The sequence below is a fragment of the Bombina bombina genome, chromosome 2 (assembly GCF_027579735.1).
Source record: "Bombina bombina isolate aBomBom1 chromosome 2, aBomBom1.pri, whole genome shotgun sequence".
Lineage (NCBI taxonomy): Eukaryota > Metazoa > Chordata > Amphibia > Anura > Bombinatoridae > Bombina > Bombina bombina.
This window is the reverse complement of record NC_069500.1, coordinates 968189758-968212307: the sequence shown is the minus strand read 5'-3', so window position 1 is coordinate 968212307 and position 22550 is coordinate 968189758. Positions and strand designations below refer to the sequence as shown.

At 39.3% G+C, this 22550-nt stretch overlaps 1 protein-coding gene across 1 annotated transcript in view; it reads left to right on the top strand.

Annotated features, from left to right (window-relative positions):
* The window catches only part of LOC128649915 (alcohol dehydrogenase 1), a 264525-nt gene that overhangs the window by 58980 nt on the left and 182995 nt on the right, over positions 1-22550 (top strand). Inside the window, exon 3 of the mRNA XM_053703466.1 lies at positions 5836-5977. Coding sequence (XP_053559441.1) covers positions 5836-5977 — 142 coding nt within the window. The remainder of the gene's footprint in view (positions 1-5835; positions 5978-22550) is intronic.

Here is a 22550-nt window from a genome sequence, read left to right as displayed (position 1 = left end):
TATGGGTGTTAGTGTATTTTTAGCACTTTAGTTAAGAGTTTTATGCTACGGCGTTGTAGTGTAAAACTCTTAACTACTGACTTTAAAATGCAGTACCAGTCTTGACAGGAGAGGGTTTACCACTCACTTTTGGTCAGACTCGTAATACCGGCCCTATGCAAGTCCCATTGAAAATATAGGATACGCAATTGACGTAAGTGGATTTGCGGTATTTCCGAGTCTGGCCAAAAATGTGAGCGGTACACCTGTACCTGCAAGACTCGTAATACCAGCAGGCGTTAAAAAGCAGCGTTGGGATCAGCCAACGCTGCTTTTTAAGCCTAACGCAAGACTCGTAATCTAGCCAAGAGTTTTTGAAACCCTTGTTTTATATCATATATTTCATATATATGTTTTCTAAATTGTCTGGTTGTGCGTCTTTTATATAATAAAGTTCACAGGTACACTTTAACCTATAGATAACAAATTGTGTTTCCCAATTGATGAACTGTTTGATCTTAAATGTTTTACAAGAAAGTGGAACATTAAATGTTGTAGTTTTTTTCGGGCAATATTGACAATATTCCCATCTTCCTTATTGGTGGTTCTAAAAAGCCCCAATCTTTTATGTTATTACTAGATGTATTTTTGTTCCCACTTTCTAACTTATTGGTGGTCTGATGGAAATAAGATTGATTTTAAATTTGGAGCTTTTCTACTGGTAACCTTATTATTATAAAGGGTATTATCTCTTAACAATTGGTCATTCTTTAGTATATGTTCATATTTATTTAAGATTTGTAATATTTCTTTTTTTATCTATGTTATAGTCTGTAATCATGCATCTATTAAAGTTATTATTTTGCATGAGTTTTATTCCATTGATCATATCACTGGAATACTTTTAGTCTTATCCTTACTCTTGGTATACTGTCTTTCTAAAATATCTTCACATTTTTTTTAATTTACACATTTTAAAGCTTTCTCAACTTTTTCTTTATTGTGATAATAACTATATGTTGATAAACAACTTGTTTCCAATGACAACCTTTGGGAAAGTTTATTGTGACACAATTTCTATGCAATGGGTTTTTAGCTATTCATCTACATTAGAATCTGAACAGTTAGAATGTTCCATATTATCAACTTTAGTAAAACATGGAATTAAGTTGGTTGAGCCGATGTTAGAGGACATTTTTTCCTACTGAAAGTATGTTATTGATATTTTAATGTATTATGATATAAGTCATGATAACGGGTCAATTAAACAACTCGGTTTCCATGGCAACTATAGGAAGTGACGTAACTTTCACTACAATATTCACTGTTTATCAAGGAACTTGGTCTCTATGGAAACCCTTTTGTTTGGCGAGCAGGTAAATGTTTGAGTTTCGTATGCTTTGTGGGTCAACAAAAAGTATCCGACTCAGGGAAATAATAAACCCCTTTATTCATATATACAATTTTTTAAATATAATAAGTAAATGCTCTACAGACCCCAAAAAAGCTTTATTATTTGATTTTGTGCGTAATGAATGGGATGTTGGAAATATATTATACCTTCCTATAAAAAGAGACTCAGGACTACGCATTACACATCACTGATGAAGAGGCATGTACCCTGAAACGAGTAGTGGAGCTTGAGTATGAGTCGGACGGCAGTTTGCATTTGTCCTGCAAACCAATTGCTTTTTTCAAGAACATTTTTGTGATACTTTTTAAGTGCAAGTATCTTTGTTATTTTAAAATATTTTATTGTATTCATTGTATTGACTATTACATTTTAATAGCAACATATGTTTAAGTTAGCATTTCTTTTTCAAAACAAATTTTTTTTATAAAAGTGCTGTCATTTTGTTTTTCACTGTTTAAGATTGTCAGTGAAAAATAAGTTTGTGTTATTCTGTATTCTTTTTTTTCCAGGTAGATATAAATAACCATACCATTGTTTAAATTTTACAGCACTGGGCGCTCTAAGGTATAAATACTTATACCTATTTTAGCTTTGAATAGCCCTATTTAAACCTTCTAATGTTTTTAAGGTGAAGATCCAAAATGTTTCCCTTTTCCTTAAATCTATTAGTCTATTCCCACCTCTCTTTCCTATCTGTACCTGTTCTATTGCTTTAATGTAGAAGTCTGCCTTGTTCTTGTTATGTATTTTAGAGAAATGTCTTATTAGGGGATTTTTCGAGGTACAAGCCTCAATATTTTTATGTGTTTTAGACACCTTGTTTTGAGACTTCTTTTCGTACGTCCATTGTACCTCATAGGTTTCTCACATGTACATTACAATAAGTAAACTACATGATTGGATTTGCAGTTTAATATTTAACTTATTGGAGAGCTCCTTTGTTCCATTTTGTATATCTGCAAAACTATTATACTGCTTTGACTTATTTGTATGTTCGCAGCACACACAATGTTTTCTGGAACACTTATAAAAACCCTTCATATTTTTTATACCAGACATCCCTTTATTTTTATTGTTCTAAAAATAATATCTGGTCTATCCCCTATCACATCTTACAGTAGAGGTTCTCCATGTAAGATGATATTTTTAATTTTCCTGAAACTTTCATTGAATGTAATGATAAATTTAACTTTGGTCCCTCTTTTCTTTCTATTCTTGTTTAGTGTTAGATTCCCTGTTTGTTTCATCTGGTCATGTTTTCCAAAACTTAAAAAACATATTTTCCTATCTGACTTTGCTTTTTCATAGGCCTCTTTAATTACTTCTTCAGAGAACTTTATTTCTCTGAATTTTCTTTTTAATTTATCTGCCTCTTCCTCAAAATCTTTCTGTCTGGTACAATTACATTTCAACCTTTGGCCCTATTGATATTTTCTATCCACTTCGGATAGTGGGTACTCTTTGCATCCAAATAACCATTTGTATCAGTATCTTTCCTATACAATCTACTGCCTATTTCTTATTTTACAGTGAATAGAGAGACATCCAAAAAATGTATATGTTCCTTGTCTGCATTATGGGTAAAGTTAAGATTTGTATCATTCCTATTTAGACTTTCCACAAACTCTAACCAAGAGGACTCATCTTCCTCCCAGATTATTCAAATATCATCATTATATCTCCACCAGAATATTAAATTCTTATGTTTATATATATCATCTTTAAAAGATCCCATATATAGCTTAGCAAAATGTGGCTCAAATTTAGTCCCCATGGCTGTTCCATTTTTCTACAAAAATACTTTTTCTTCAAATAACAAAAAAATAAAGATATATATAAATATATATATATATATATATATATATATATATATATATATATATATATATATATATACACTCCCTCTCTCTCTTTATATATATATTTATATAGTCCAGTGGTCCTGGACGACTTAGAAATTGCAGAAGACGACTTGGAAATTTCACATTTTTCCATCTTTAACATTGAGGGGACAACTAACTTTTTCCTTTGGTCTAGTAGCTTTAAACAACAGACTAGTAAACCATAATGCTATTTTTCCACCCCTGTATACCACACCACACAAACACAAAAACACTGCACACACAAAACATATTGCACACAGGAACACCTTGCACATAAAAATACTGCACGCACACACATCACAAACAAAACACTTGGTACACACCTCACACACAAAAACACTGCATACACACAAATAATTGCACACAGAAACACCTCACATATAAAAACACTGCACACACACAAAAACTCTATACAGACACATACGCACACACACAAATGCTTGCCTCACATATAAAAACACTGCGCGCACCTACCACACACAAAATCACTGCACACACACCTAACACAAAACACTGTGAACACACATACAAAAACACTGTGCACACACACACAAACTTTGTGCAAAACACACACAATGCACAAAGTCACTGCTTACACACACACAACATAAAAAAACACTGTGCACATACACACCACACACAAAACCACTGCACACAATACACAAAAGCACTGAGGACAAACACACACAACACACAAAAGCACTGCACGCGTTGTACACATAAAAACACTGCATGCACACTTATTTGTTAAAGGGGCTGTTGATTTTGAATATTCAAATTAAGGCAAGGAATTTCCTGGTCTCAGGAAATGGAATACATACTTACAGAAATATAATCTTAGAATGTGGATCAAACTAGGTTTGTGATGAATCTATTATATTAGAATGTCCAGCACACTTTGAAATGTTTTATAATTATTGGCTTTTCCAATGGTCAAGTGGTCTTGAAGAGTTAGTGTCTGCTATTTCTTTTTCCTATCTTTAACTTTGATTGGACTACTAACGTCTCCCCTATGGGCTAGTAGCTTTTAAACCCTGACAAGTAAGGCACAGACGTAGGAGGAGTTGAGTACAACAGCTGACTGTCAAAACAAAGCAGCTACCGATCGTGTTATTGTATCTGTGTATCTGTGTATTATTACAATCGTATACACACAAAATGTTAAGTTGATACTGAATAATAACTGGTATTCTAACATCATCCTTACATGTCATGAGACATAATTATTGGCTAAGCTGTTTTAGTTAGTGGATGGTAAGGTAACACAGTGATTAAAAGCAACACTAACACTGATCATAAAATGTACTATTTACAGACTATATATACTGCAATTCATATTGCAACACAATGGACACTATATCGCTTCAGGTCAGGTGTCAAAATGAGTATGGTAGATTTTTAATACAGAGGGTCGAGACAGTAGATATTTCTTCGCTATGATATATAGCAGCCGATCTCGTGCTTGGATCTGTACTAGGGAAATATCTCCTGCTGTGTATAAGGGCACATATCCTTTCTTGCATACATGTAGGCATCCTCTAGTTCCATATCTGGATATAAATAGGTAGCGAAAGATGTTGTGCTTGCCCAATCATTTACTTGAAAGGCTAGTGATAAACATGGCTGAAATCCATCTGTGTATTCAAGCCTCTTGGTGTCATGGTATCAAGCATGTAGATCCACTTTGTTTCTCTTCTTAGTAGAGCCATTTCTGCCAGAAGAAACATGGAGTATCCAGTATTAGGACCATGCTCATTGATCAAATTCCACCCATGCTCAGGGAAGGTGATAGAGCCAAGGCTCTACTAAGAAGAGAAACAAAGTGGATCTATATGCTTGATACCATGACACCAAGAGGCCTGAATACACAGATGTATTCATTCCTTTTTATCACTAGCCTCTCAAGTAGGAGATCTCTCCCTAGTACAGATCTAAGCACAAGTTCGGCTGCTATATATCATAGCGAAGATATATCTACTGTCATGGCCCTTTGTATTAAAAATCTAGCATACTCCTTTTGACACCTAAAGCGATAAATTGTCCATTGTGTTGCAACATGAATTGGAGTATATATAGTCTGTAAATAGTACATTTTATGATCAGTGTTAGTGTTGTTTTTAATAACGGTGTTACCTTACCGTCCACTAACTTGAAACAGCTTAGCCATTAATCAGTAGCTGCTTTGTTTTGACAGTCAGCTGTTGTACTCAAATCCTCTCACGTCTGTGTAAATGGACGCATCAGGACATGATTCATCTTAATGATGTCAAGGTGGAGCGACTGTAGCGAGGACGCTAGCGGCAGCAGGGTCAATGGCTAAATATCATTAATCTTAAAGAGTAGTGGGGTATATAAGGGTTGTGGGATTGGTGTTAGGGTATACTGGGTGTTTTTATATATATATATATATATATATATATATATATATATATATATATATATATATATATACTGTATATGTATGTATGTGTATATATAAACACACACACAAACTATTTTGCCATATAGTTACTACACAAATATTTCATTCAATCTTTTAATCTTTTAATTTTTTTACAGATTATAGCTACTGGAATTTGTCGCTCAGATGAAAATGTATTGGAAGGAAAACGAAATCAAATTAAATTTCCAGTTATTTTAGGTCATGAAGCTGCTGGCATTGTTGAGAGTGTGGGACTAGGTGTAACTAAAATAAATCCAGGTAAAGAAAAGTATTTTTGTTGTACAGATAGGATTCCTGAACCTGATTATGGCAAGATTATGAGTAGAGCACTATATATCGCCCCCGCTTGTGCGTTAACTGCACTAGAAGTAAGTTTTTAGTGCGCGTCGGGTAGCATGTGTTTTACAAGTTAAAAATTAAAAATTTAGAATATCACAAATGCGTTAAGGTATTCCCCCGTAGACTTTAATGGAGCACGAAAAGCTGAAAAAATCCCTACTCGTATTCTCGCAGGTGCGCTAACCAAACATGAAATTATGAATAGTTCACATTCCCATGTTCTTCACATAACAGAATAAGTTCTATTTATTCATAAACTCATATTTAAATATATATATATATATATTATTTTTTTAGGTAAAATATATATCTATACATATACCTACAGTATCTATCTATATATATACTGTATATAGGTATAGATATATACAGATATATGTATAGGAAGATCTATTTAAAAATACATAGAGCATATTCTCTGTGCAAAACATTGGAATGTGAACTATTTACAGTATAACACTTTATTAAAAATAAATATATTGCATAAATAGGATTTTACATGTTTTCTTCTACTTGACTCAAAAGGAATCCAATGCACTTATATATGTCTATATATGTATACATACTGTATGTATTTATGTGTTTATATGTGTATATATAAATACATATATGCACATTTAAATTAATACATATGTACTCACATATATATATATATATATATATATATATATATATACCTCTGTAGACATGTGTATGTATGTCCTCATATCTTTGAGCCCTTAACTTTTCTGTGCAATATTTTTTTTAATAATTTTTATCAGGTTGTGTTATTATGAGTGTAACTGTAGTTTTAAATGTATTTGTGATGTGTTTTGTGACACTTCTTTGATTCACGTAACAATTAACCAGAGTTCTGAGGTTGAGTTAATCAGTCTAGTGTAAATCTTGATTGCACTCATGCTTCGCATTTACTTTCAACTTATAATATGAGCGCTCCTTCCGATGCATGCAAACAGCCGCAATAAACTTGATATTGTTTGTGAGAAACAGTTAGCACGCCACTTGTAATCTGGCCCTAAATTGTGTACTGAGAAGTTTGTCAGAGTTTCTTTGTTTTTTAAAATATTTACTAGGTGATAAGCCTGCCCAGACGGCAGTCTATTAAAAAAAAAAAAAACTACAAACCCCAAAGCTAAAATTACACAAAATAAAAAATGTAAAATTACAGAAAAAATAAAAAAAATTAAACCTAAACTAATACCCCTATAAAAACACCCCTAATCTAATACTAAACTACCAATGGCCCTTAAAAGGGTTTGTGTAGGGCATTGCCCTAAGTTAAACAGCTCTTTTACCTAAACAAATTACCAATTACCCCACCCACCAAACCCCCCAAAATAAAAAAAAAACGTTAAAAAAAACCTAAACTACCCATTGCCCCTAAAGGGGCATTTGTATGGGCATTGCCCTTAAAAGGGCAATCAGCTCTTTTCCAGTCCAAATATCCCTAATCTCAAAATAAAGCCACCCCAAAAAATAAAAAAAACCTAAGACTAAGCCCCAAATAGGTACTCACTGTTCCTAAATTCCGGCGGAGAAAGTCTTCTTCCAGGTGGCTCCATCATCTTCTTTCTTCATCCAGAAAGAAGGCAGTGCGGAGCGGAGGTGCTGAGCTAGCTTCCTTGATTGCATAGATCCTCAGCGGATGTCCTCAACGGCAGTGGTCCTCACGGCTTGGAGGCTCCTCTTCATCCAATGTCCGTCGTACACTGAAGATTGAATGCAAGGTACCGCATTAATTTGGGGAACCTTGCATTCCTATTGACTGAAATTTTTATATCAGCCAATAGGATGAGAGCTAGAGCTACTGAAATCCTATTGGCTGTTCAAATCAGCCAATAAGATTTCAGTAGCTCTCATCCTATTGGCTGATTTCAAAATTTCAGCCAATAGGAATGCAAGGTACCCCAATAAATATATGGTACATTGCATTCAATCTTCAGTGTGCGACAGATGATCGCATGAAGAGGAACCTCCACGCCGCCGAGGACCGCCGCCGAGGACCACCGCTGATGATCCACGCATCGGGGAAGCCAGCTCCGCACCTCCTCTCCGTGCCGCCTTTGCTCTGGATGAAGATAGAAGATGATGGAGCCACCTGGAAGAAGACCTTCTCCGCCGGACTTCAGGAACGGTGAGTACCTATTTGGGGCTTAGTTTTAGTATTTTCTTTTCTTTTTTTTATTTTTAAGATTAGGGATTTAACCCCTTAATGACCACAATGTACCCTGTATGTCACTGGTCGTTAAGGGTTTTCTCAGGACATAATAGCACAAGTCTAGCAAGAACACACTATTAATGCACTCCCTCCAGCAGACTTTGTGCAATAGAGCAGTCTCAACGCTGGTGGTAAGACTGCGCTATAAAACAATCAAGTCCCAAAAAAATGCCAGTGACATACAGGGTACGTCGCTGGTAGTTTAGGTTTTTTTAGTGGTAGGTTTTTTTATTTTGGGTGGGTTTGGTGGGTGGGGTTTTTTTACTGTTCGGGGGGACTTAGTATTGTTTAAATGTAAAAGTGCTGTTTAACTTAGGGCAATACCCTACAAAAGGCCCTTTTAAGGGCTATTGGTAGTTTTGTTTAGATTAGGGGGTGTATTTATTTGGGGGGGGGCTTTTTTATTTTCATGCAGATTAGGTTTAATTTTTTTTATTTTTGATAATTTTGTTGATTTTTTTCTGTAATTTTAGATTATTTTATTTGCAATTTAATGTTAGGTTTTATTATTAAGTGTAACTTAGTATTGGGGTTAATTTAAAGGGTGTTAGTTTAGGGGGCTTAGTAATTAAATTAGTTATTTGCATTGTGGTGGGTTGGCGGTTTAGGAGGAGTTAATAGGTTAATTAAGGTTATTGTAATGTGGTGGTTTGGCGGTTTAGGGGTTAATTAGGCTAATAAGGTTTATTGTGATGTGGGGGGTTGATGGTTTAGGAGTTAATAGGTTAATTACCGTAGGTTTATTGCAATGTGGGGGTTCATCGGTTTAGGGGTCAATAGGTTAATTAGGTTTATTTTGATGTGGGGGTTTGTCGGTTTAGGGGTTAATAGGTTAATTAGGTTTATTGCGATGTGGGGGTGTGTCTCTTTAGGAGTTAATATTTTAATTATGGTATTTGCGGATTAGGGGTTAATTACTTAATTATTTTGCTATGTTGGCGGTTTCAATGTTTGTTAATACTTTGTGAGGGAGGTTAGGTTTTTTGTTATACTTCGTGTGGGCGGTTAGTTTTTTTTAATACTTGCAGGCGGTTACATGTTTTTTCGTTGTTTCGTGCGGGTGGTTGTGCTTTTTTTAGATTCTGAAAATGGCAGTGTGGTGAAAGAATCCAGGTGAATTCTTTCACCACCCTGTCATTTTCAGAATCCACCTGCAATTTTCAGAATCCACCTGGATGCAGTGTTGCTGCATCCAGGTGGATTCTTTGGCTGCACACGCAGCCAACATTCTTTTGGCTGCTTCACGCAGCCAACATTCCTTTGAGGATGCGTGCGCAACTAGCGACAACGATGGACACGTTACAAACGCAATTATAGAATAGATATTAAACTTACCTCATTACACATATAATTATAAAATACATACTCTGTTATTATTGGGTGAGCATGGTTTGGGTCCAGTAGTAGAGGTAACTGGTGGCTGTCATTTTCACTAAAAGGAACAGATGTAACATTCCCTTTTGTGTTCTTCCCCTTCTTATGCATGCCGACTAAAACAGACAAGGCAAGTTTATTGTACTGGAGGATAAGGCACAGTCAAAGAGACCTCCTTATTAATATACTTTTAATAGAATTAACATTCTGTTTTCTGCATGGATGAGTACTTTTTGTCTAAACCAACCAGCCACATGTTTGATTTGTAGAAATGGGATGTAATTTACTAGAAGCTATAGACCATTTAAAATCCTTATTTTTCTGAACTTATATCCAGAAAATCTCCTACAGAGGTCCTTAATAATGCATTTATTTTGAGCATTTCCAATGTTTCTTTGTCATAATTTTGGTGATGGTTGCTCCTGTGTTTTATTTCTTTCCAACTTAATAACTTATTCATGTATTTAGTCAACAAACCTATTGTATACTGTTCTCTAAGAAATTTGTTGGAAATTGTTGGCTTCTTCATTGAAAGCCTTTTCGCTTGCTCATTTCCTTCTTATCTTTTGGAATTTCCCATAGAAGACATTAAATTGTTTTTCCCAATGGCTACTTCTGTCATCTAAGAAAACAGAATTAATACTTAGTGAAAAGTTTCTTTCTTTCGGAATGATGAAAGATGTGCCCATAGTCAAGAACCCTCACAAAAGCTTTAATCCCTCCCACCTCCTCTCCCCACTCAATTTACATATAGTCGAGCAGAGGAGAGAGATAAAAAAGGTAGGAAAGATAGATGGTAGGGTTAAGAGGTGCAAATAAGAACTGTTGCCCATAGCAAAAAACGGGTATGTACTATGGACTCTCATCATCCCGAAAGAAAGAAATGTATTGGTAAGTATACATTCTGTAGAGTCCATAGGTGTCCGTACCATGTGGGATACAATACCCAAGCTGAGAGTCCATGTTAAGGATGGGTAGGACAAAATTAGGTCTGTTCCTATTTTCTGGACACTGTGGCCTGAATAACTTTCCTGCCAAGAAGATCAAGTTACCACCATGCAAATCTGTTCCAAGATGTGTCATTTATGAAGGCCCAAGTAGTAGGTACAAACCTAATAGAATTGTTACGGTTGCCTCCAGGCTGGCTGGAAGTTGGACCGTAGAAAAGGATGCTCCTAGCGCTCACCAAAGGAGCAGCAGCACCGTAGACACTATAGACTACTGCGTAGCCACCATACGTAACGCAGACTCTATGAAACACCGCTGCTGGGCTGGTATCTCGCCGTCTGCTCTGCGCCCTGGACCTACGACCAGGCTCCAGTAGGTGAACCTCTTCCTTCTTTAGAGCGAAGCAGGATCAGGAACAAGAGCTCTTACAGGAGCTCAGTAGCTAAGGGAGTATATAGAGCATAGCAATCCCTGTAGTGATCATAGCTGTCCCCTACAAACATGAGTCAAAGCTGCAAGTTAGAGGGTCAGAAAAGGTCTGATGTGCTGGAACACACAGTCTGCTTTTTATTGAGGTTACATGGAAAAAGACACTCTCAGGGGGAGGCATAACATCCCCAATCACACATTTGATACATTTAGATAGAGACAACGCCCTTTTACAGGCCATAGTAGAATTACATTTCTTCAGCAGATAACAATTTACACACAAGAAAACAATGCAGTCCACCTTATCAATAGCAGTCTGATTAGACAATGGGAAGGTTTATCACTAAACTTAATTAGAGCTGATCCCAGCAAACTTGTATTTAGAATTGAACAAAATTAACTCTTAATGGCACACAATGAAAACTAATGCTTTTGTAATAGTGCTCCCTTTCTGTGGAACACTCTGCCTGTGTGGTTCAGTAAGCCCTATTTACTGAACCAAGTGGGAGAAAGCCAGGGACAAGTTATTTTACAGGTCTGGGGACATAGTCTTAAAGGGGCATTGTTCACCAAAATCACAATATGTCCCCAGACGGTTCTTAAAGGGCCCTACACACCCAATAAAAGTTAATATGTTCTCAGGGGCACAATCTTCCAGGGGCCATAGTCATGAGGAAGGAGGCTGGCAAATAGGCTTCTCCAAAATCCAGGGAAGCAGGGCAATTTTCCATTTAAAGGGCCAGTTACAAATAGCAGTTTGTAACATATCTCCCCTTTTGGATGGAGACTAACCAGGCACCTGACCTTCTGTCGGTCAGTGCCTAAGTTAGTCTCGCAACCCACCCACAAATAAACATTAGCAGCAAATTAGCCCCCCCACAATAAGTAGTACTGGCCTGTAGGTTCCAGGTTGTAGGATAAAAGTGTAGCATCCTCGGCCTTCCTGGCGCAGCTGGGCAAATAGCTGGTGGTACTTGGGGGGCAGAGGCCAGCGGCACTCTGCCCTGGTGCCAGCGCTTCTGCTGGGGTGAGGGGTTTGCAGGCCAGTCCTGTAACAAGGGGGTCTTTAGGGCAGAGGCCAGCAGCGCTCTGTCCTGATGCCAGCTCTCCTGCTGGGGGAATTGGGGCATAGTCCTGCCCAGTGGCAAAGGGAACGTGGGGGTCAGTGGGGGTTAACATCTCCATTGTTAACCCTGGGCCCAAGTTAGGAGTTAGCTGGGGAGGGAGAGATTGGCTTACCTCCTCCTCCTGATACTCCGGCGGCCGTTGGGAAGGGAGGTCGATGCTCTCTGCTCCCTGTGGAACATGCTGCGGCTGGGGAGAGAGACTGGTTGTCTCCTCTCCCTGGAAGGCACACTCCGGCTGGGGAGGGAGGTCGATGCTCTCCCTTCCCTGTAGCTGGGTCTGTCGCTGGGGATCTGGGCCGCCTGCCAAGCATCCCTGTAGGGCCGGTAGAGAGACTGCGGTCCCATCTCCACCTGCCTGCTGGGGGTCCTCCCAGGACCAGTCTATGAGGCCTGCTGCCTCAGGTATCTCTGGTTTGGGTTGGGGAAGGAGACCAGTTGTCTCTTCCCTCTGCACGGTATACTGCCATTGGGGAGGGAGGTCGCTGCTCTCCTCTCCATGTGGAACATGCTGCGGCTGGGGAGAGAGACCAGGTGTCCATACCCTCAAACTCCACAGTTGGCGCTCAAAGGCTTGTGCCGCCTTGTTCTCCATATCCAATTCCCGGATGATGCGACTGACTACCTCCTGCGCAGGATCTGGACCATATCGGACTAGCCGCCTCTTTACCTCTGGAACGAAATCCACGCCCTCATAGCGACGGATCCGGTTGAGGTGCTCTTCACAGGGTTCTGACCATTATCTTGTCAGCTCCATGCTGCTGTAGGTAGGGACGCTGCGCAGTGGCTAGCGTTGCCCTCAATAACTCTCCTACGATACCAGTGCTGTTGGGGTGCTGCTCCTTGCGCTAGGACGCCATCCCACCGCTGCCACCAAATGTTACGGTTGCCTCCAGGCTGGCTGGAAGTTGGACCGTAGAAAAGGATGCTCCTAGTGCTTACCAAAGGAGCAGCAGCACCGTAGACACTATAGACTACTGCGTAGCCACCATACGTAACGCAGACTCTACAAACCACCGCTGCTGGGCTGGTATCTCGCCGTCTGCTCTGCGCCCTGGACCTACGACCAGGCTCCAGTAGGTGAACCTCTTCCTTCTTTAGAGCAAAGCAGGATCAGGAACAAGAGCTCTTACAGGAGCTCAGTAGCTAAGGGAGTATATAGAGCATAGCAATCCCTGTAGTGATTATAGCTGTCCCCTACAAACATGAGTCAAAGTTGCAAGTTAGAGGGTCAGAAAAGGTATGATGTGCTTGAACACACAGTCTGCTTTTTATTGAGGTTACATGCAAAAAAGACACTCTCAGGGGGAGGCATGAAATCCCCAATCACACATTTGATACATTTAGATAGAGACAACGCCCTTTTACAGGCCATAGTAGAATTACATTTCTTCAGCAGATAACAATTTACACACAAGAAAACAATGCAGTCCACCTTATCACTAGCAGTCTGATTAGACAATGGGAAGGTTTATCACTAAACTTAATTAGAGCTGATCCCAGCAAACTTGTATTTGGAATTGAACAAAATTAACTCTTAATGGCACACAATGAAAACTAATGCTTTTGTAATAGTGCTCCCTTTCTGTGGAACACTCTGCCTGTGTGGTTCAGTAAGCCCTATTTACTGAACCAAGTGGGAGAAAGCCAGGGACAAGTTATTTTACAGGTCTGGGGACATAGTCTTAAAGGGGCATTGTTCACCAAAGTCACAATATGTCCCCAGACGGTTCTTAAAGGGCCCTACACACCCAATAAAAGTTAATATGTTCTCAGGGGCACAATCTTCCAGGGGCCATAGTCATGAGGAAGGAGGCTGGCAAATAGGCTTCTCCAAAATCCAGGGAAGCAGGGCAATTTTCCATTTAAAGGGCCAGTTACAAATAGCAGTTTGTAACAAGAATGAACAGTTACTCTTTTTGAATGCGGTTTTCCCGCAACCAAGTATGCCTTATGAATAGTCTGTTTCAGCCAAGGCCACTGCTGTAGTCTTTTGACCCTTTCTGGGACATGAAGAGTAGATAAATAAGCTAAAACTCTGTCTAATATCTTTTGTAGCCTGAAGATAAAATGTTAAGGCTCTGACTACATCTAAGTTGTGTAGAAGGTGTACCTTACAGTTAGAAGGATTTGGGCAATGAGAAGAAACAACAATCTCCTGATTAATATTTTCTGAAGACACTACCTTTTGGAGGAAAATCATATTTTGTATGGAGAACCACTTTATCCTGATGAAAAATCAAATAGGAATGATCAGAAGACAAGGCTGATAGTTCAGAAACTCTTCTAGGAGAAGAAATAGCTAGAAGAAAGAAAACCTTCCACGATAATAACTTTAGGTCCAGAGAACACAAAGGTTCAAAGGGGGCACCTAGCAAAACAGAAATTCCAAGGGGGAGAAATGGGCCTAATAACAGAGCAAATTCTCACCAAGACTTGAACAAAAGTTTGAATATCAGGCAACTTAGTCAGCTTTTTGTGAAACAAAACAGATCATGCCAAAGTCTTGCCCTTTAAAGAACTAGCTGATAAACCCTTATCCAGTCCACCCTAAAGGAACTGAAGAATTCTGGGGATTCTTATAGATTTCCAAAAGAAACCTCTAGAAGAACACCAAAGAAAGTAAGCTTTTCAAATCTTATGATAAATTCTCTGCATGACCTCTGTTCAACCTCCACGCTGTCAAATTTAAAGATTTGAGATCCAGATGACACAAGGGTCCTTGAGACAGCAGATCTTTCCTTAGGGTTAGAGCCCATGAAGGAAGGGATGGCATGTGAATTAGGTCTGCATACCAAGTTCTGCAGGGCTACGACAGAACTATGAAAATAACAAAATCTGTTTTTTGTTTGATTCTGGCAATGACTCTTGGAAGAAGAACAAACAGAGGAAATAAATAGGCCAGACTAAAGTTCCAAAGACAGACTAGAGTATCTATCATGTGAGATCTTGTATCTCATAACCTGGTACAATAAACTGGAAGTTTGTGGTTCAATTTGTACACCACTAGAACTATTTCTGGAAGACCCCACCTCAGGACTAATTGATCAAACACATCCTGATGAAAAGACCATTCCACTGGATGGATGAACTGATGACTTTGGTAATCTGCTTCCCAATTGTTCACTACGGGAATGTGAATGGCCGATAGGGTTCTGTAGTTTTCCTCTGCCCAAGATAGAATGGGAGATAACTCTCGCATAGCTAAGGGACTTCAAGTGCCTCCCTGATGATTCATGTATGCCATGGCATTGACATTTTCTGATTGCAACTGAATTCATTTTTCTGTTTAAGGAGGGGCCAAGATTTATGGGTCTAAGAATTGCACAATATTCTAGGATGTTGGTAGCCTTGCCTCCTGAGGGGACCTACTCCCTGCATCCTCTGGTACTCCCAAACCACACCCCAGCCCACCTGCATTCATAATGACTAAGATCCAGATAGGCCGATGACAAGAAGTTCCAAGGGTCAAATAGGGACTTTCTCTCAAACATGTGAGAGATTATTTGACTGAAGATCTAAGCTCTATCTTCTGTTCCTGATGGAAACAATCATTTGAGCACTGTTGAATCAGGGAAAATTAGAGAGGAAAAAGATCAAAGAGATCAAAACGTACTGCATCTGACACTGGTACCATAAGACCCACTACTTCCATTCATTGTGCTACAGATGAAGAACGAGCCTGTAGGGAACGACAAGCATTCTGAAATTTGGTTCTGTAAAAAAACACCCTTGTGGCTGGTGAAAAAGACCTTTTGGGGACATTGATTTCTCATTCATGTTCCTGAAGGAAATATACAATTTTTTTTAAAAAAAAATAGTTTTTATTGAGGTGTTCAAACATACAATGAAGGTAAGAACACAGACTCCTTCCACTTTCCATGGCTGTTGCCATGGACACAGACAGCTCCTTCCTGTTGCCATGGCCATTGCCATGGACGCTGCAGTGCTCTGGGCGCACTGGATCTGACATCACCACCACTTCTGGACGTTCCTCTTGGTGCGAACCTGGGTCTATGTAAGTACCTTCTTACTTACATTGCCCAAGTATAGGTTGTCTTGTGCTCCTGGGTGCTATTTTTAACTGTTATGTTTGACTTATTATTGGACTGCCTTTTATTGCTGAACTCTGCTTGTCTATGACCATTCTCCTGATTAACCCCTGAACTGCTGTATTGCCTTATTTTTGCGACACTCTACTTGCCTCTGACCATTGTCCTGATTAACCACTGAACTGCTGGATTGCCTTATTGTTGCTGAACTTTTCCTGTCTCTGACCTCTCTCCTGCTGTACCCTTGAACTGCTGTTTCCTTGGACTGCCTACCTGTTGCCGGACTTTGCTTTACTGACCACTCTCTGCTTTACCCTTTGGTACTGTGAAAGAATGGACTGTCTGCCTGGTGTTTAACCCTGCCCTGTCTGGGACCATTTCCCTGCTTCTCTCATCTCTACTGTGAGTATTGGATTGCATCCTCATTTTTTATTTCTATTTTTTGTTCTGGGATATTTCCTTATCTTGCCACTTGATGCTGGGATAAGAAGACTACTGGCCAGAAATGGTCTGATGGGGAAATATCCCATGAGCATTACATTATACTTGGATCATGGACCCAAATGAGATAGCAAGAGCAATTTATCTTCAGGGACAAATGCTGGAAACCCATGCCACACACCTGCAAAGTCTGGATTCCAAATTGTAAAATCACCGCTATGGTCTCCTCACTTGTTGCAGAGAAAACACTGCTCTTGTTGCCACACAGCCTGTCCCAGCTGCTAATACCATGGACTCCTCCCTTGCCTCTTGTAGCATACCCCGCATACCATAGCCTGACAAGTATGATGGCACTACCGACTGTAGGGGTTTTCTCAACTAGTGCGGACTGCATTTCCGCAATGACCCTCCTACCTACAGTCTCATCAGTCAAAGGTCCCTTTATTATTTCTTTATTGAAGGACAAGGCCCTAGCTTGGGTCTTTCCCTTTTTGGAACAGAGTGCTCAGCTCCTGAACGATGCAGATACCTTTTGTTTCTGCACTGTCTTCTGTGTTTGGGACCTTTGGTCACACTTCTGCTGCTGAATACTCTCTTGTGGATCTCCGCCAGAGTAATAGGTCTGTGGCACAATATACCATTGAATTTTGCACCTTGGCACTTGAGACCATTTGGGATTGCAATGCTCTCAAGGTGGCCTTCTGGATAGGTTTACATGAACGCATCAAAGATGAGCTCACTTATCGTGATGTTCCATCTTCACTGGATGAATAAATAGCACTTTGCATCAGTCTGAATTCTCGCTTTCAGGAGCAACAAGCTGAGACAGAGAGGACTTCCAGAACCCTTCCTTCTCGTCCTCCTACCCGTCTAGTTTCTAGACTCTCCTCTACCCCTCCTGCACCTCCAGTTGCCTCTGAGGAGGAACCCATGAATCTCTCTTCTCTTATGTCCTCTGAAACTGAAAGACAGAGAAGAAGGAGGTTAAGAATAGATTGTGCTTTTATGCAGCTTTAATGCACACCAACTTAAGAGTTGTGATATACTGCCGGGAAAAGCCAACACTTAGAGGATAAAAGTGGGGTACCTCTAAGCATGGCCACTACCAATTCCCCTCACTTTTCTTAGATCCTGGTACATATTACCCTTACCTTTCTCCAGAACTCTGTTTACCCACAGGCCTTTGTTTATTTCAGGGGCATCTGGAAATTTCCTAGACCACTGTTTCATGATTGTATGTATGTATTGGGTACTTGTAAAGCACAGCTAATCACCCGTAAGGGTCTCAAGGTGCTGCTCCTTTTATCGACCTCAGAAGGATGAAAGGCTGAGTGGACCTCGCAGGGGATCGAACCTGCAAACCTTAGTTTGCTGCAGAGCTCAGCCACAGTGCCTTAGCATGCTGAGATATCTGATCTGCCATGATTCACACAGGGTTGCCTCTTCTTCAGAAAAAACAATGTCTCAAAATAACCACTCTGGATGGCACACCCCTTGGATTGGGCTTAATCCATTTTGAATCAGCACCCTAACCTTGACTGTGGGAAATCTACATTCTGAACAGTTACAATTTGATGTCATTCATTCTCCTGCACAACCAGTTATCCTTGGTCTTCCTTGGCTACTCAAACACAATCCTCAATTGGACTAGGCTAAGGGACAGTTGACCTCTTGGGGTAATTCCTCTTTTTTCCTTCTTTTATTGCCAACCTTTAGACTTTTTCTACCCTTCCCTCGGTATATGCAGAATTTATGTATGTGTTTGAAAAGAAAGCAGCTGATGTACTACCACCCTTAGGACGTATCCACTGTCCAAGGCTGAAACTAAGGCCATGGAGGAATACATCCAAGAGAACAATCTAATAAAAAAAGAGGGGGCGCTAATCTATAACTATTGATAACAATAAAAATCATATATATATATATATATATATATATATATATATATATATATATATATATATATATATATATATCAATCCAGAATACCAGCACTCACTATTCTCTGTCAGCGTCGGGGTGCTCCCAAATTTTAAACATGCATTAGTGGTTCAAGTGAACAGAGGCACTCGCCGTGTATAAAAAAATTTGTGCTTTATTTTAATCCCATTTGAGTAAATGTTTTCGGGCTGTGATGCCCGTCATCAGACTCCTGATATTACAAAACAGTGCCCGAAAACGTTTACTCAAATGGGATTAAAATAAAGCAACATTTCTTTATTCACGGCGAGTGCCTCTGTTCACTTGAACCACTATTGCATACAAAGTCCCAACAGATATGTAAAGAAGGTAATAATTCAAGTCCACAATGTGGGGTAATTCTTCTTCTAGACCAGACGATGGCAGCCTCCTCCTCACCAATAGGTTCAGATATACTATGAGAAAAACAAAGCAAAGGGGCGCCACATGTGTGGTATCATCAAATTTAAACAGGACCACAAAATATTATGAGTCAAATGGGTACTCACATGGCTATAAAGCACACCTATGTGCTTGTAGGGACAGGCTGCAGATTTAACAGGTGTGGCAGCTCACCCACAAGGGAATCAGTCGTCTAATGCAGTAAAAAAATGAAGCACAAAACAAGCACCAATTGTGCAGATCACTCAGGATATAGTTAATATTGACTTTACACAAGTGTAAAATGGGTACTCACATGCTGGATGAGCACACCAATGTGCTAGTAGGAACAGGCTGGCAGATTTTAATATGGTGTGTCAGCTCACCACTAGGGAACTTTTCCTCAGTGTGTAGTATGCAGGTAAAACAAAGTCTTGTTGATTAGGCTCCCATTCAAGCAGATACAGGTAGTTATAACCACTCACAGAACTGTTTAAAAAGTACTATTTATTTCTATAAAAACAGATTAAAATATATGTACAAATGAGTGGATTGGGGATGTGCAATCTAGCCCCCTCAAAATACAACGCGTTTCTCGGCTATAAGCTGTTTCCTCAGGCATAATATTCACCTTGCTTCTACCCTGCTTTATATGTCTACTGCCTAATACCAACTAACAATAGCCTTCCTACAAGAGGGGCGTGTTCCCTAATTAGTATCAATAGCACCTGATTGTTTCAGTGTTAGTTACAGAAGTGTCAAATTTGTATACTTTCTATAGTAACATCAAATACATGTGTACACATGACACTCGACACATTAAATAACATTATCTTATAAATATAAACGACCATAAATTCATATACATATGTAAAAATATAACACATCAATTCATATATACATCAAATAATACACATATACAACGCATTAATAAAAAGGTTTTTTGCAATACGCATAGTTCGTTGTCAATATTAGACTTCAATTTTTGTATCCCTCTATTTTAAATTCGTAATAGATAATGTTAGTCCCATTGGCGATACTTCCTATATATGTGTGTGAATAGAAATGGTTAGAAAATTTAAATTCGAATCACTCACACGCAGCTGACAACCACAGCTCTTAAATGAATAAATGCGGTCCTATATTTAACATCGATAAGGCTTCCATACCATATGATTTTTTTAGGTTACCGTATGTATTTAATTCTCTAGAGTTATCGTGGATTATCGCTTCTGATGTTATAACTATTTACAAGTTATCCAGTTTCATCGTATCCATTTCATTGTGCGGCCATGTTTTTACACATACAATGTACTGATTGGTTCCTATACTCTATACTGATTGGCCCTAAATAAAGCTTTAGCCTATTGAATTGGGGGGGTGTTGCTCCCTACTGCAGCAAGCTCGATCTGACTAACAGCAAGATTCTAGCATCCGCCCACTCTCTATTTGAATCCACAGACACATTACTTCCTAACCGAGTAAATCTCTCCAAAGATTTCAAGATAACGTTAAATCTACGCTCCATATAAATCAGCCCAAATTTTCTCCACATCATTAGGGGTTAGCCTAAACGTCTGATCATAACAATATGCCATGCCTCAACGATATCCGCTCAGTGCTACATATGTTTCAAACAGCCTTCTAACACCCCCACATAGTCAAGCAAAGAACAATAATAAACACTGTTCCACTGAGTTCTCCCCAATGTCCCTAAAAATCTCCTAACAGAGGGTTGATGTTTTCTGTAACTCATCTCGACTTTACAATTTTAATAAAGCCTCTGCAGTGCAATCTTGCTATAGATACATTCATCAACTATTAAACTATAATGGTTGGTTGGTTGTGCTCATCTAAAAACGATATCAAAATATACCCCAATCTAGCATGTGGCCACAAATATAAGTTTGCAACAATTCATCCATTGTGATCCAAGATATATAACAAAGGCTTTAAATTTAACAACACCTTAAATGTTACATTTCTAAAGGAGAAGTGAATTGTAAATGTGAAATCTATATGTACTGGTGGTACGCGATGAATGTGTATACATAAAAATATTGAATTAAATATAAGTTATAACTAACATAGTCGTGATTGTGTTGTGAAGGCTATGCTTAAATGGATTGTAATTAATAAAACTATATGTATCCTAATAATCAAATTGGGAAAGACAGTAGGAATTATACCTAATCCTTGATAGTTATATGACTATATCTACAGTATATAATTTTAATCTATGTAAACAACCTATTATACTATCCACATTAATCTTATATTAATATAGATTGTGTATATATATATATATATATATATATATATATATATATATATATATGTATATTTAATTTCAACTAAAGTGTATAAATTATAAAAAAAATCAAATACAATATTTCTTATATAAGTGTTAATACCATATAAGTATGGTGGTCTCCTGTGGGGAGACCATGGCCTCTATTTATCAAGCTGTCAACCGCAAATACGCTGGAATTCTGCAGCGTATTTGTGGCGAGCCTGATTCGCCGTAGTTATCAAGCCCTACAGACCGGCAAAAGTAGAATATAGTGACGTAACATACGATCCGGCAGACTCAGTCCAACACAGATTGATGCTTACGTCACTACAGATGTTCCGAAAGCAAGATCAGCACAATCTGACTACTTTTGGTAGTTATCAAATACCTACCAGGTACGCTCGCCACTATTCCGGCCCAGCATACCTGGTTTTCAATGCCATAGGAATCAATGGGAGTCGGACAGCAGCGAAAGCTCATGTCCACTGCTGCCCGATATCCCATTGATTCCTATGGGAACGTCTACACCTAACACCCTAACATGTACCCCGAGTCTAAACACCCCTAATCTGCCCCCCCTACACCGCCGCCACCTACCTTATACATATTAACCTCTAAACCGCCGCTCCTGGAGCCCACCGCAACTCTATTAAAGTGACTAACCCCTAAACCGCCGCTCCCCGACCCCGCCGCAACTCTAATAAATGTATTAACCCCTAAACCGCAGCTCACGGAGCCCACCGCCACCTACATTATACCTATTAACCCCTAATCTGCTGCCCCGTATACCGCCGCCACCTACATAAAGTTATTTACCCCTATCCTGCTGCTCCCGGACCCCGCCACAACTAAATAAATAGTTTAACCCCTATACTGCCGTCTCAGCCAATAGGATTTTTCCTACCTTAATTCCGATTGGCTGATAAAATTCTATCAGCCAATCGGAATTCAAGGGACGCCATCTTGGATTACATCATTTAAAGGATCAGTCATTCGTCGGGTAGTCGTCGTTCTGGATGGATGCTCCGCGTCGGATATCTTCAAGATGGAGCCGTTCCTCGTCGGATGGATGAAGATAGAAGATGCCGCCTGGATGAAGACTTCTGCCCGTCTGGAGGACCTCTTCTGCCCGGTTGGATGAAGACTTCGCCTGGCTTCGTTGAGGACTTAGGCCTGGTTGGGTGAAGACGTCTCAAGGTAGGGTGATCTTCAGGGGGGTAGTGTTAGGTTTTACTAAGGGGGGATTGGATGAGTTTTAGAGTAGGGTTGGGTG